Here is a 15,285-nt window from a genome sequence, read left to right on the forward strand (position 1 = left end):
CGAGCTGTGATAGAATATTGGAACATTGAGCTACTAGTTGCTTGGCCGAGAGTGTTGACTGTGGGTATCGAAGTTGTCATTGTTCCTGCATTCTCTGCATGTTACCCCTCTCGCTCGGGTTGCTGGAGTAGTAGCATTCCAACAGATCCTTATTCTCGCAACTCGCCCATTTGTGTCTTGTTCCAGTAGCCCATTTTTCATCAGGGTGCTCTGGTTCCCCAGCACCTGACGCAGACCTTGTTTGTCCGGGCGACGTCTGAGCCGGCATGTCTTTCGTTTCTTGTACTCATTATCTCTGAGGTAGGCGGTATCGTTAAGGGTCTTGCCTAAGGACCCACACTGACTGTTGGTAAGGTAATCGCTCATTGCTCATATTGTGCCCCTGCCGGGAATCGAACCCGGGTCTCCCGTTTGTAAGTCATGTGACTTACTGGTTGAGCTAGTCAGCCGTGTATATATATATATATATATAGTGAAGGAATGAGGTCGAAATACAAAAAGTCCTGCCTCGTTACAAAAACAGATATGCTCAAACCTCATTGAATAAAGTACATAAGCAGACAAGTATATTCACATACTAAATAAATAAAAGAAACATTTGAAGCATATAATTATACGTACACACCAAATCAATAAAGAAGACATAACTAGACATTTTTGATAAGTGGTGATGAGAAAGGTTTTTATAACTTTATGATCTGATATATATATTTCTGAGGACTTTGAAATAACAAATGACTTTTGATATATTGCCTAAATAGCTTAATGACCCTTAAGGAACTGTGGAATGCATGCCTGATGTTTTTTCTCTGAATCATGGACACGGCCAGAGTCGTCTTGACCGTTCAGTACTTGATTGTATCTTATGTTTTGACTAATGCTAGACGCCAGTTTTTGATTACTACTGAACGCTCTGCACAGAGGGAAATAGTTTGTCTAACAAAGAAAAGATACGGTTGAATGCGGTACGACAGTGTATGTCCAAGATTGGAGAAGAATGTTCACAGGAAGGTCACGTGGAGATAAAACCAGTGGGTGCCAGAAGGAGCCACCCGAGAACTCGGCCAAAGATGATCGCCAAGGCCGAGAGACGGGATGGAAGACAACAGCCCCCTCCAAACACACACACACACACACACACACACCAACAGCCCCCCACCAACACACCGAGTCGCCCATAACCAGCACCACTCCCATGGAAGCAGACTCTCCTTCGAACTTGCCCCACCCCGAAGACTCATCGCCCATCAATCCCAGCCCACAATGTGCTACTGAATATAAAACTGATCTAACAACCTTGGACTTTGCCTTTTCTGAATGGAGACTTTCCGCTCTTGAAGGGCCCAGCGCTGTATTGTACTTTCCTGAAAACAGAGCTTTTTGAACAAGAATTGTGATTGAACTCAACCAATCTGTCTAAGTCTAATTTCTGCTTCAGTGTCTTTGCATTTTCCTAAATCTGAAGAAATCAAACGAGCACGCAGTGAGTAAATTGGATAACAGGTGATTGGCAAAGGCTTTTGCCGTGAGGCGCAGATAACGCACTCCCTAAATTGTGGACAAAATCCAACAATATATATATATATATATATATATATATATATATTTTTTTTTTTTTTATCAACGATCAATTAATTCAGGTCAAGACGCTCGTCCTAGTCACGAGCCCGCCCGAGGACTGCCCAAAACCGTGTTAAATGGAGAAGAGTCGTCGGTGGCCTATGCTCCATGGAGAGCGGTGGGCCTATGTAAGTAAGTATTGTGTTATTTGTTGTCTTATGCCTTTGTGTTTACTGCAATGACTTGACGTTTTCTCTTTTATGTACTGCGGACACTTTACGTTGGCTTTTACCTTGTTTGCAGCAACGGGAAGTAGGAAGTAAATATAATGAAGCGCGCCAAGAAACGCAGGTGAAAACAAATGAAAGTGTGCGAGGAACAATAAAGAAGTGAATGCCAAATGCCACCATCGTGTCGTGTTGTGTCTGAAGGAAATGGACTACAAAGCTGCAGACCCAACAGAAGCTTTCCAAACATGTCTGTTTCTTGCTCATTTTTGCTAGCTTCGAGGGCTCGACTGGGGGGACGAGCTTCTTGACCTGAATTAACCTGTGTCAAGAGACACAGATGCACCGACGGATGTTATTGGGAGAGAATCACCATTTAAAAAAATATTTTTCAATATAAATTCTTACTTATTTTTGCTAGCTTTGCGGGCTCGACTCGGGAAACATGTCACGTGACCGGGACAAGCGTCTTGACCTGAATTAATTGATCATCGATAAAAAAAAAAAAAAAAAAAGAATTCTTTCTGTGCGGCTTGGCGGTACCAAGTGACCCACGGCCCGGTATCGGTCCGCGGACCGGAGTTTGGGGACCCCTGATTTAAAAAAAAATAAAGACAATTGGGACAATGAAATTTGTTTTATAACAGTGTGTATTTGCATGAAATCTTTGTAGTTAAATTTCCGAACAAACTATTGGCCCCTGGGCCCCTTCACTTGATCAAATCTGGCCCTCCTTGCAAAAAGTTTGGACATCCCTGGTTTGGTTTAAACGTATGAAAAATGTTAATTGTCATATTTGTTCAATAAAGCATTGAAAAAAAAAAGGTTTCTGTGCATCCTGACAATGACGTCATAGACAAGGGACCCCGGCGCACGTATGTGTCGTTTAGCCAACGTTACTGTAAATCGCAAAGTAACGCGCTGTCTTTAAATACGAAAATGAAAAGACAACTCTTTTTAAAATGTATAGTCGCCATTAGCGAGTTTTAATAATTGTAGTTTGATGATGAATTCGGCGTGGAACCAACAAGTTCGCTCGGATTGCGAGGAGCTGCTTGCGCGGTTCCAACAAACGGACTCTGTCCGCTTTGAGATTTTCTGCAAAACCTGGAGAGAAATGAAGTTTGGACACATATTTTTGTAAGTTCACTCTTAAACGCACACAAACGTGTATTCATTCCTGCGTCTGACCTCGAGAGAATGGCTGAAAATGACTTTTTTATCTTTGGTTGGAAATGCGTTCAAATAACGAAAGCTTGAAAATCTACTTCAATAGTCCAGCCCGGGTGATTTCCATGCACTTTCTCTTGGTGCAACAATGACCAAAATAAAATAAAAACGAGTTTGTTGTAATCGTCTTCAGGAAGAAAAGGCGAACATTTGTAATTCTGAAATCGAGTTCCATACAACACGATGCAAGATTCGTTTCAAACATTTATTTGCCCATTGCCAAACATTACGGGACAAGAAATGTCAACTTGTCACATAGGAGCTAATGAATGTTATAGTTTCTTTTTGTTTTTATATTACAGTTTTGTTTTCGTAGTGGGGAAACCAATGTATTTGAAATAATGATACTACTCAAACGTGATCTCGTTTGCTGCCTGCCAGCAGCTAGCCAGACTTCAACTAGCAAGAAGTTGACCCAACGTAACATTTGTTGAATCCATTTTCATCTGGTAAATTGGTCACATAAATGGTCGAATCCATTTTCTGTACTGCTTTGACACCCTATAATTTTTGAGTGGATCAATGAATTGAAAACTTGAACAAAGACTCAGATGACGCAGATGAGGATTCAGCGAAGTGTTAAACTCCCGCAGAATAGCTGCCAACTGCTGCCAAGGAGGACTTATCAATGTCAGATTGCTTGATTGACCAATGTATTGCTGTATTTACGTCAAGTAAGGCTCATATCGGCTCGATACCTGAACCTGCTATCGGTAGTCGTCATCCCTGATGACATGAAGAGACACATTTTGAATTGACGTGATGCGCCGTCTAATGGCGACTGCGTTTCTTTAATGGAAGGCCTGCGGAGTGTTTGACGCAGTTGTGTGTGACCTTTCAGCGGCACCGCAGGTCGCGAGAAGCGAGCGTTCAGTCGTCTGGCGTTGAACGCGGCCGCCATCTACTTCCTGCCCCCCTTCAGCTTCCAGATCCGAACGGGAGGACTTTACCTTCTCTACAGCCTCTACCAGTGCCAGCGCACCTCGCCGCCCATCAGGGTGAGGATTGGGCAGCGCGTGAGCCCGCTCGTGTGCTGCTGCTGCTGCTGCTGCTGCTTGCGCTAACAACAGGCCGGCAAAAGGTCGGACGCTAGTTTTGCCTTTTGGTCCCATCTCTCATCAAGGTGATTTCAATTGCCAAGGTTGTTAGTTTTGCTTTGTTTTGTTGACCGTTTTGTGTGTGCGTGTGCAGATCCGCCTGGCGCTGAAGGACTGGGAGGACGTGGTGACCTTCCAGAAGGAGGCGTTAGGAGCTCAGCATCTGGACGCCGTCTTTGTCCTGCATCAGCTGCTCTTCCACAAAGCCTTCCACTTCACTGCCATGCCCACATTGGTGAGTCTTTTGTGGGATTGCAACGTACAACCTAACGTACAATTACAACCATTTTGACACCGCAAGGAGCTAAGTTGTGCTTTGCTCTGCTGCCAGCTGACCTTCAAGAGGAGCAAGGAGACCACCGGTCCTCAGCAGCCCCGCAACTTTGTGGCCGGGGCGTGCGGCCCTCAGGAGCTCATCGACCGAGACGCGCTGGAGGTGAGTGGCGCTCTTTTGCAGCGGGCAGCCACTGCAGGCGGGGCCCTTTGCCGTGACGGCGCCGCTGTGCTGCTCTCAGGAGCTGTCCGACGTCCACCGCGTGTACGGCGAGCTCAAGTTGTCCGTCTACTCGCAAGCACAGCTGGAACGCCTGGGCGTTGACCTACACCGGAAAAACCTGTCGGCTCTGCTCCGAGGATATGTCGTTGCTTTCCACAGCTGGCAGCAGGAGATGCGGCAGGTTGTCCTACCACCACGCTTTTGCAGAGGACCGCAAGTGGCCTAACCCTCGCCTGTACTTTGTCAGGAGGAGAGCGCCGAGGACAGGGGCGCCGGCGGCAGTGGCGAGACCACGTCGTCGCAGGCGGAGGTGTGTCTCGCCGTTGGTGGGTCTTGGCGATATAGGGCTTCACCTCTCACTCTTTTGTTAAATGAATCCCATTGTAAACGTGCTCAAAGACTCCAAATGCCTCTTACGTACAATACAACCTGATTTTTTGGCACTTAACATTGACGGCTGAGCTTTTAGAAGCGACCAATTCTGTTACTGTTGACCGCTTGTCTTGACTTGTATGTGTGTGTGTGGTGCTTGTATTCAGAGTTCCAGAAGAGCTCAGCTGCTGTCATTCATCAAGTCCAAAGCGTACGGTCAAGCCGCTGAGGTTTGTCATCTTCGTTACATCATCATCCGGTCCCAAGTCGACAACCGTGTGATCCCTTTGCCACGTCACCGTAATTAGTCATCTTTGGAATTTGTCGCAAAAGCGACCGCAAACGCCCTCGGCACCCTCTGCAATGATCGACACGCAAATGCGGTTGGTGGCGTCATACGTGCCAAATCCTAAAATATTCAAAGTCCCTGATGTCGTCACTGACTTGAAAATGTTTCCATTCAAATGTATGGAACTTGAGCAAAAGGGAAATCTCGGAAACCCCATATGGGCCTGGCCCCGGTCCTAATTAAGCAACGGCGCCCCTTCTGCTGCTTTTGTGGCTGTCTTGCAAGATTGCTCAGGGGAATAATTGCTCTTGTTGTCTTTGCACGCGCAGGTATGCAAGTCTCGCCGACATCGCCGGGTGGACGTGGACACTGGCGAACAGTCGGGCCCCGCCTCCCCAAAAGTACGCTGCAGGCGTGGCAAAACCTCCCTCAGAGCGAGAACCAAGAAGAATGTTTGCATCGTGGGTAAGTTGTAAGGCCGTCAAAAGCCAGCAAATTGTCCCCATCCTTCTTCAAGATGATTCAAATGTAACATGGAGCAGAAGGAAAGAGCTTTCTGAAGCCTCGCTTCCACCGTATCTCATCAACTATTGAGTCCAGCGGGAGTGCCTTTTGTTTGTAGAACTTGTTTTGCAGCAAAAGTACAACTCAGAATCCTTTCGACTGCATTTATTTCGTCGCCCGCCAGGCCGCATGAGCAAAGACGCCGCCACGTCCACTCGCATCCAACGTCTGACCACCCTGGACAGCGCTGGCCCTCAAGGTATGGGCCACACGCGATCTTGGTCGCCGGCACGGCCTCTGATGCTTTTTCTCCGTCTTTTCAGCCAAAAGGGAAGAAAGCGCAGGGCAGTGAACTTGGACGTGAGCGCCAGACCTTCCCGCTCGGCGCCTTTCCGAACCTTGTTCTGGGCGATTTGCCGTCACTTTTGAAGCACCACACGTCAGTGCGCTTTCACCATGCTACTGGAAGAAAATGAGCCTGCTTTGTTCTGCTTTTCCTTGTGCATTAAAAAAACAGCAGCACAGTCATTTGCCTGCATTTCACTGGACAAAAGCCAACACGCCAAAAGATGAACATGTAACAACTCCTTTCTGCCCCCGATTGATTATGTGAGTGAGCTACTCAGTCTCGGAACAGATTTGATTCAAGTGTCTCAGTCTAGATTCTGCGGTAATGCAGCACTGCACAACTCCGAAGTGTCCAACAGAAAGTGCACTTGCGGTGCGACCCTGAACGACCCAAGGCCACAAGGAAAAGATGTTCTTCCTTTGGACTTTTCACAAATTGAAGTCAATTAAGTCAAAAAAGTGGAAGTGGCCATTTTGGGTGAAAATATGGAATGTCATCAGTGTTACAAAGAGGACGTTTGCTTCTTATTTGACTGGTAAGTACTTCTGAAACAGAAAATCTTTTCATCGGTAGTAGTCCATCCATCCATTATCTATACCGCTTGTCCCCACGGGGATTGCGGGCGTGCTGGAGCCTATCCCAGCAGTCATCAGGCACTAGGTGGGGGACATTTTGAACCTGATGCCAGACAATCGCAGGGCATATAAAAACGAAGTCATACGCACTTGCACTCACACCTACGGGATTGCTCACTCAGCCTACCATGTATGTTTTGGGGAAGTGTGAGGAAACCCACGCGGGTGCGGGAATAACATGAAACTCCACACAGGGAGGGCCGGAGGTGGAATCGAACCCGCACCCTCCTAACTGTGAGCCGGTTGGGAGTAGTAATGACAACTATTCTTTCAACACACACGATTAAACATTTTTTTTTTTTTTTGCTGTGCTATTAGCGCCCCAAAGCGGTCGCAACGCCCTAACCTACTAACTAACTCGGCGTAGTTTAGGTTTGAGAAAAGGAGGCTAGAGTGTTCCACTTTCCCAGCGTTCATGAAGGCGTCGCTGTTGTTCAGCGCTTTCGGGTGTGCTGCTCGCGGAGGAGAGTCCCGGATGTCGGTCCTTGCCTGACGACTCTGGCCCGGAGAGACCCGACACGCTCCCTCCCGCCCGGCTGCCGTCGCCATGGCCTTTGACAGTAAGTAGCGACGAAGCAGCGAACAGGTGTTGTGCTCGATTTGGTTCCCCTGTTGTGCTCGATTTGGTTCCCCCGTGAGATTTTGTTCCCCATGCCGCGGGAGCGCGCACGCCTTGTTTGGAAAGCGAAAAACCGATGCCGTACGGCGTCGTACGGCGTCAGCACTATGTTGTTTTCAATAAAAACATGAAGAATTCACGTTTGCGTCAGTCAATTTTAATTTTTATAAAGGATTATTCTCATTTGATGTCTTTAAATTCATCCGCGTTCTGCCATTTAAGCGGGGTGCATTCAAAGACCAGTCATACAGACGGAACACTCACTCACTTCACCAAAAAGCAACGATATAATTACGTGAGCTCTTTGCATAAACCTCGATGCAAAGAAACTCCTCCTTTTGGGTACCGTTACATGCTACAAGGAGTATATATTACAAATGAGACTTTATTCTTAATTGTGATCATCATTCATCCATCCATTTTATTACTCAGGTATTTTCAAAGCAAATTAATATTGTTGCATTTATTAATTTGCTTTAAAATGACAGCGCAATATAATTAAAAGCTGACACTCTAGCCCCGTGAGGATATGTTCCCCCCCATTACTTTGAGAACGGTGAGTCCTAGACATCGACTGACACACTACCTGAACAGACGCCCAGGAAGACAGAAAAAAAGCCAGTCGATGTCCAGGACTCATTGCCCCGTGAGGATATGTTCCCCCCCTGTAACTTGGGCTAGGAATGAGGGAACCTGTTCAAATTTGCCACACTACCTGAGCAGACCCCCAGGAAGACAGAAAAAAAAAACAGTTTGAGTCTAGGACTCACCGTTCTCAAAATAAGGAGGGGGAACATATCCTCACGGGTGTTCAAATTTGCCACACTACCTGAGCAGACCCCCAGGAAGACAGAACATAAAACATGAAGAATTCACGTTTGCGTCAGTCAATTTTAATTTTTATAAAGGATTATTCTCATTTGATGTCTTTAAATTCATCCGCGTTCTGCCATTGAAGCGGGGTGCATTCAAAGACCAGTCGTAAAGACGGAACACTCACTCACTTCACCAAAAAGCAACGATATAATTACGTGAGCTCTTTGCATAAACCTCGATGCAAAGAAACTCCTCCTTTTGGGTACCGTTACATGCTACAAGGAGTATATATTACAAAGGAGACTTTATTCTTAATTGTAATCATCATTCATCCATTTTATTACTCAGGTATTTTCAAAGCAAATTAATATTGTTGCATTTATTAATTTGCTTTAAAATGACAGCGCAATATAATTAAAAGCTGACACTCTAGCAATGTCAAACGTGTTCATTTAAGAAAAAGCCACACACGTTTTGTGATCAAATCTTACATAACGACAATGATTTGAGTGAATTGATTTGAATGAATAATTGAGAAAACATTTCAGTTCTGAAGGCTCCTTTTGTCCCAAGCAAAGTGAAAGGTGGTGGGATAAAAATTGTAACAGGAACGCTATATTAAATGTCAAGCCGTGAATATTTGTGCCCCCCTCCCATTTTGAGAACGGTGAGTCCTAGACTCCAGCTGTTTTTTTTCTGTCTTCCTGGGGGTCTGCTCAGGTAGTGTGGCAAATCTGAACAGGTTCCCTCATTCCTAGCCCAAGTTACAAGGGGGGAACATATCCTCAATAATAATTTCAATAAAATGTGTAAAGAACAAAATTAATGCCAATTGAGTTATGCCAGTTATAATGTCTTAATAAAATTGTTGGTCCACTAATTGGCCCGACAACAATATTAAGATATTTAACTTCTTAACTTCATTGATAATTTTGCAAGATATAATTCAATAAACAGTACTGATACAGACAGACCTTGAGTCTGTAGCCCAAGTTACAGGGGGGGAAACATATCCTCACGGGTGCCCTGTGAGAATATGTTCCCCCCCCATTTAAAACGGTGTAAATGTAAATAAATGATTTGTGCACTGATAACTTTACAATATTGGATGTTAAATAAATAAACAAACAAATAGATAATAATGTTTTTTAATAAAGTTTAAAGTCATTATTTTTATGTATGTTATATGATAAAGAAACAAAGTTGTTTGACCCAAATAAGGCCAAAGACATTGATAAAGTGCATTAATAACAGTATCACTGCACAAATCATCAGAAAAAAAACAGTTGGAGTCTAGGACTCACCGTTCTCAAAATGGGGGGGGGGGGAACATATCCTCACGGGGCACCCGTGAGGATATGTTCCCCCCCTGTAACTTGGGCTAGGAATGAGGGAACCTGTTCAAATTTGCCACACTACCTGAGCAGACCCCCAGGAAGACAGAAAAAAACCAGCTGGAGTCTAGGACTCACCGTTCTCAAAATAAGGGGGGGGAACATATCCTCACGGGGCACCCGTGAGGATATGTTCCCCCGTGAGGATATGTTCCCCCCCTGTAACTTGAGCTAGGAATGAGGGAACATGTTCAAATTTGCCACACTACCTGAGCAGACCCCCAGGAAGACAGAAAAAAAAACAGCTGGAGTCTAGGACTCACCGTTCTCAAAATAAGGGGGGGGGGGACATATCCTCACGGGGCACCCGTGAGGATATGTTCCCCCGTGAGGATATGTTCCCCCCCTGTAACTTGGGCTAGGAATGAGGGAACATGTTCAAATTTGCCACACTACCTGAGCAGACCCCCAGGAAGACAGAAAAAAAACAGCTGGAGTCTAGGACTCACCATTCTCAAAATAAGGGGGGGTAACATATCCTCACGGGGCACCCGTGAGGATATGTTCCCCCCCTGTAAATTAGGCTAGGAATGAGGGAACCTGTTCAAATTTGCCACACTACCTGAGCAGACCCCCAGGAAGACAGAAAAAAAACAGCTGGAGTCTAGGACTCACCGTTCTCAAAATAAGGGGGGGAACATATCCTCACGGGTGCCCCGTGAGGATATGTTCCCCCGTGAGGATATGTTCCCCCCTTGTAACTTGGGCTAGGAATGAGAGAACCTGTTCAAATTTGCCACACTACCTGAGCAGACCCCCAGGAAGACAGAAAAAAAACAGCTAGAGTCTAGGACTCACCGTTCTCAAAATAAGAGGGGGGGAACATATCCTCACGGGGCACCCGTGAGGATATGTCCCCCCCCTGTAACTTGGGCTAGGAATGAGGGAACCTGTTCAAATTTGGAGTCTAGGACTCACCGTTCTCAAAATGGGAGGGGGGCACAAATATTCACGGCTTGACATTTAATATAGCGTTCCTGTTACAATTTTTATCCCACCACCTTTCACTTTGCTTGGGACAAAAGGAGCCTTCAGAACTGAAATGTCTTCTCAATTATTCATTCAAATCAATTCACTCAAATCATTGTCGTTATGAAAGATTTGATCACAAAACGTGTGTGGCTTTTTCTTAAATGAACACGTTTGACATTGCTAGAGTGTCAGCTTTTAATTATATTGCGCTGTCATTTTAAAGCAAATTAATAAATGCAACAATATTAATTTGCTTTGAAAATACCTGAGTAATAAAATGGATGGATGAATGATGATTACAATTAAGAATAAAGTCTCCTCTGTAATATATACTCCTTGTAGCATGTAACGGTACCCAAAAGGAGGAGTTTCTTTGCATCGAGGTTTATGCAAAGAGCTCACGTAATTATATCGTTGCTTTATGGTGAAGTGAGTGAGTGTTCCGTCTTTACGACTGGTCTTTGAATGCACCCCGCTTCAATGGCAGAACGCGGATGAATTTAAAGACATCAAATGAGAATAATCCTTTATAAAAATTAAAATTGACTGACGCAAACATGAATTCTTCATGTTTTTATTGAAAACAACATAGTGCTGACGCCGTACGACGCCGTACGGCATCGGTTTTTCGCTTTCCAAACAAGCTGTGCGCGCTCCCGCGACAGGGGGAACAAAATCTCACGGGGGAACCAAATCGAGCACAACACCTGTTGAGAGAAAGCACTTTTGGCGCACTGTTGTTTGTTCTGCACTCGCTTCCTCATTTCAAGTCTTTCTTGGCTCCTGTTTGCTCACAAAGCTTCAGGCTGTGCGTGTGCACGCGCGTGTGTGTGTACGTGCGGACGCCAACTGACGTACGTGCGCGCGCCTGCCGGCCACACCTTCCTCCTTGGCCCCACGGGAAGCACACGCATGAAGCTGGAGATAACTGACAAAGTGGAGAAAGACGTGAGACAGAAGAAAGGACTTGACAGAGAAGAGGGCAAGACGTTCGTGAAGAAGAGTCAGAAAAGTTGCGAGCAGAATACAGAGGAGAGCCCATTTCGGAGGAATTGGAGAAGTGAGGAGAACAAAGTTGTGAAGGAGAAAAAAAAGTTGTTGAAGGTGGCAGTCAAAATTGGTGTGAAAATGAAGGAGAGAAGTCATTGTGGAGGAGGAGAAGAGGACGACATGAGAGGGGCGCTCAACTTGACTGCGGCGCCATCTTCAGATTTTGAAAGTAGGTGGAGCTTGTTGATCAGGCGACCTTCAAAACGTATTTCGTCTCTCAAAGTTGTTGAACTCAGCGGTCACATGGTTAGGTACACGTGCCGGTCCAAAACTGGTCTCCTTGGCGACAACTTTCCCTGGCAACCGTAGGCCTCACTACATCCCTATTCAAATCTTCTCATGTCTCTTACTCTTTCCGCCACTGTTTTCTGAGCTGACATTTTTTACATTTTCTTCTGATGTCCAACACTTAACGGCCATTTGTTGTTGTGTTTGTGTGTGTGATACGCCATGTGCGTCCGCGTCTAGGTTGTCTGTTTGTGTGGTCTGATCAGTGTGTCATTGTGTGTCCCCTCTTCCTCCTCCAACCAGTCACGGCGGAGGCGGTGGGCTTCCTGTCGGTGGTGGGCGTGTTCATCGCCGCCCTGGCACTTGTCTTCCTCTTCATCAATAAGATGCTCTGCTTCTCCAAAGTGGGCAGAACTCCATGCATGGAGCAGGAGCAGCGCCGGCGGTCAGGGAGCCAGCGGCCGGGTCTCGGTGAGACGCACAAACACCGGGTGGCTTCTCATCTGCTGATTTCGTCGCATGCAGACTCTGCAGCCGACTCCAATCGGCGCCAATCCAAATGGCTCTTATCAATCCCTTCAAATAGAAATAGATGTGAAATCACGTGACATGTTTTGATGTCATGCCTCATTGACCCATTGACCGAAAAAAATTCACCACCGGTGACTCCTTCTGTCTTGGAGGACACCTTCTGTCTTGGAGGACTCCTAGTGCTTATGCTTGCTTGGCAAGGAGAAGACAAAATGCTACCGAAATATTCAAAGAAAAAAAAATGTATGAATGAAGAAGAAGAAAAAGACCTTTGTTGGTGTTTTGATCTTGATGCGGATCAACATGAGCCGTTGTTAAAGTCAACAACAGGTCAGAAGCAAACACGCCGCCAAGACACGCTGGTCCGGTCCCTGCTCAAACATGACACTAGTTGTTAGTTCGCGAGTTAGCCGGATTTCCCATGTTGTAGCCAACAAGGCTTCTTGTTGGAAGGCGAAGCTCTCATCCGCGTGAGGCGTGGTACCAAAACGGTACCAATCGTTTTGTGTTTTGTGTGCGACCAGTCAAGAGCTGGAGTGTGGATGGCAGCCAATCATCCTCAGACAGCGACAACCAGGTGATGAAGCAGTTTGAGATCTCGGTGTCGCGAGCACACAGTTTGCGTTCGGAGCGGCAGCCTCCGAGAGCGGCCAGATGCCGTGACAACTTGGCTGGCTCGTCGGAGCGACGGAATGCCAACTCTCGCCCGTCCGATTGTGAAGGTATGTGCTTGACAAATTGTGTGTGTGTGGGGGGGGGGGGGGGGGGTGCAGGATGACGTCAAAAAGATGTGGTTGCAGACGATTTCCCACCGGCCGTCACGGAGGCGACCGCTCAACGCAACCTTCAGGAAGTGGCGCCAGATGGAACTCGGTCACCGCCGCAGCACTCAGAGAGCCCAACCGCCTGCGAACCGTTAATGTCAGAGGACGTGCAGGTGGGGCACCGGGACACGGCCAACGGCTCCACCCCGTGGACGCCTCAGGTACTTACAATTTGCCATTGTCGGGCAGACTCGATCACTCTGGAATATGCTCATTAGTGGACAGGCCTGAAGCCATCATTGCGACTTGCGACAGGTTGTTTATGAAATGTTTGTGTGTGTACTGCTCGTGACATAGTCACCTTTGATGAACGGAATGTTAAGCTAATATTGAGCATCCAACATTGAAGGTCCTGTCGCGGTCAACCAGAAAAGAAGAGCCAGGGGCCGGTCCAGGTGTCAGCTGCGCTCCCTTTGTGTTGCCTGCCCAGGACGAAGACACCGCCCCGCCGCCGCCCACCTGGCCATCCCCTCCACGACGCGTCTCTAAGTGCTGCGACCTGCTGGTCTCCCTGGAGTACCGAGCAGCCAGCGAGAAGCTGCTGGTCACAGTGGTGTCGGCACGAGACCTTCCCGACCGACGGCGGAGCGGGACGGACAACTGGCAGGTGCACGTCGTCCTCATGCCGGCCAAGAAGCAGAGACACAAGACCTCGCTCAGTCGGGTGGGCTCCGACTTTGGTCTGGACTTTGGCCAGACCTTCGCCCTGACGCGGGTTGAGACCTCCCGGTTGGCGGCGTCGGCGCTCCGCTTCCGCATGTACGCCCTGGAAGGCAGAATACTCCGGCGGCGGATGATGGGCGAGAAGCTTCTGCCCCTGGCCGGCCTGGACCAGACGGCGGGATCTGTCGATGTGCAACTGGTGCTGGTGCCTCGCGGCAACATGGAGGTAGCCTCTGGCCGCATTTGTGGGACCCTCTGGCGTGTTTGCTGACGTTTGCTCTGGCCAGAGCGTGGACTCAGAGCTGAGCCTGGCCGGTGATGGCGCCTGGTCCTCGCATGAATGCGCCGAGCTCCTGATGGGCTTGTCCTACAGCGCTGCCACTGGGAGGATGTCGGTGGAGATCATCAAGGGCAGCCGCTTGGGGAGCATGGCCGCCGGCAGACCTCCGGGTATGTTGGCCTCCTCCTTGGCCTCCTTGGCGTTGCTCTCTGACCTCTTTGTCTTGTTGTTTTTGTGCTTTGGGTCACGTTCATCGTCATGTTCTTCACGGTGGTCTCCCGGGTGTTGTCGGCGACCGTGTTGTGACGATGTTCTCGTTAGACACATTTGCCCGGTTGACGCTGCTCAACTCAGTGGGCCGGGAGATCTCCCGCTGCAAGACGTCGGTGCGGCGTGCCCAGCCCAACCCGGTGTTCAAGGAGACCTTCGTCTTCCAGGTAGCGCTCTTCCAGCTGTCGGACGTCACTCTCATGACATCTGTCTACGGACGGCGCAGCCTCAAGCGCAAGGAGATGATCGGCTGGGCTGCCCTGGGCCAGAACAGCAGTGGTGAGGAGGAGCGCCTTCACTGGAGGGACATGAAGGAGGCGCACGGGACGCAGGTGTGCAGGTGGCACGTCCTTCTGGATGCCTGACCGACGCAAGCTCCTTGCCTTTTGTGTGCTAATGTGCTCGGGTTTGGGCCAAGAGTAAAGTAGCACTTGCTCAAGAATCCTCTTGAATATTTCCCCAAAAAAGCTAAGCTTTTCCACATTCGCCACGGAGTGTATTCCGATTAGAATGTTTCAGAAAGCCCAAACGAAGCCAAAATGCTGCAAGTATCCTAATTTCCAAGCAAACAATGGCAAGAGGACGCTAACTTGTCTTGCATGTGTTATGGGCAGCACTTTTTGACATCAACTGGCAGGGAGCTTTTTATTCGAACAAGTGTTGCTGGGAATGAGCGCTTGTGCAATCGTTGTACATATGAACCACTTGACTGGGGCCTAATTCAGCATTTCTTGTTTTCTGTTCAACTGCCCCAGAGGCAAATATTTCGACTGTAAATAGTATCATTTATCTATAAAATTGTATATATATATCTGCATGACATTGTATCCCTCGTTGACTTTAAATGAATAAAATAAAATAGAGATCAATTTACTGCTA

General features: G+C 47.5%; 2 protein-coding genes across 8 annotated transcripts; both read left to right on the top strand.

The window, feature by feature from the left end:
- Nucleotides 1-2,624: 2,624 nt before the first annotated feature.
- On the top strand, nt 2,625-6,303 carry snapc1b (small nuclear RNA activating complex, polypeptide 1b). Its single transcript, XM_049739689.2, has 10 exons — nt 2,625-2,927; nt 3,859-4,015; nt 4,209-4,349; nt 4,446-4,550; nt 4,630-4,791; nt 4,858-4,920; nt 5,150-5,212; nt 5,601-5,736; nt 5,960-6,034; nt 6,099-6,303. The coding sequence occupies exons 1-10, from the start codon at nt 2,791-2,793 to the stop codon at nt 6,125-6,127; spliced, it is 1,068 nt and encodes a 355-aa protein (XP_049595646.1). The 5' UTR covers nt 2,625-2,790; the 3' UTR covers nt 6,128-6,303.
- Nucleotides 6,304-7,162: 859 nt separating this feature from the next.
- syt16 (synaptotagmin XVI) lies at nt 7,163-15,279 on the top strand. Of its 7 annotated transcripts, none has more exons than XM_049739686.1 (8): nt 7,164-7,319; nt 11,360-11,779; nt 12,079-12,309; nt 12,894-13,091; nt 13,170-13,354; nt 13,543-14,082; nt 14,144-14,306; nt 14,574-15,279. In XM_049739686.1, the coding sequence occupies exons 1-8, from the start codon at nt 7,307-7,309 to the stop codon at nt 14,687-14,689; spliced, it is 1,866 nt and encodes a 621-aa protein (XP_049595643.1). In that variant the 5' UTR covers nt 7,164-7,306; the 3' UTR covers nt 14,690-15,279. The 7 variants fall into 7 exon arrangements, with proteins under 7 accessions (XP_049595642.1, XP_049595643.1, XP_049595639.1 ...); XM_049739684.2 differs by having other exon boundaries at nt 7,166-7,319; nt 14,458-15,279; XM_049739685.1 differs by having other exon boundaries at nt 7,163-7,319; nt 13,624-14,082; nt 14,144-15,279.
- Nucleotides 15,280-15,285: the final 6 nt, after the last annotated feature.

The sequence above is a fragment of the Syngnathus scovelli genome, chromosome 14 (genome assembly GCF_024217435.2).
Source record: "Syngnathus scovelli strain Florida chromosome 14, RoL_Ssco_1.2, whole genome shotgun sequence".
Taxonomy (NCBI): domain Eukaryota; kingdom Metazoa; phylum Chordata; class Actinopteri; order Syngnathiformes; family Syngnathidae; genus Syngnathus; species Syngnathus scovelli.

Excerpts from the sequence above, each read along its gene's own strand:
- snapc1b (XM_049739689.2), top strand. The coding sequence starts at position 2,791 with ATGATGAATTCGGCGTGGAACCAACAAGTTCGCTCGGATTGCGAGGAG. Across the intron at positions 4,792-4,857 it reads GGCAGCAGGAGATGCGGCAG|GAGGAGAGCGCCGAGGACAG; the intron begins GTTGTCCTACCA and ends GTACTTTGTCAG. Across the intron at positions 5,213-5,600 it reads CGTACGGTCAAGCCGCTGAG|GTATGCAAGTCTCGCCGACA; the intron begins GTTTGTCATCTT and ends TTGCACGCGCAG.
- syt16 (XM_049739682.2), top strand. Across the intron at positions 11,780-12,078 it reads GCCATCTTCAGATTTTGAAA|GTTGTCTGTTTGTGTGGTCT; the intron begins GTAGGTGGAGCT and ends GTCCGCGTCTAG. Across the intron at positions 13,092-13,169 it reads TCGCCCGTCCGATTGTGAAG|ACGATTTCCCACCGGCCGTC; the intron begins GTATGTGCTTGA and ends ATGTGGTTGCAG.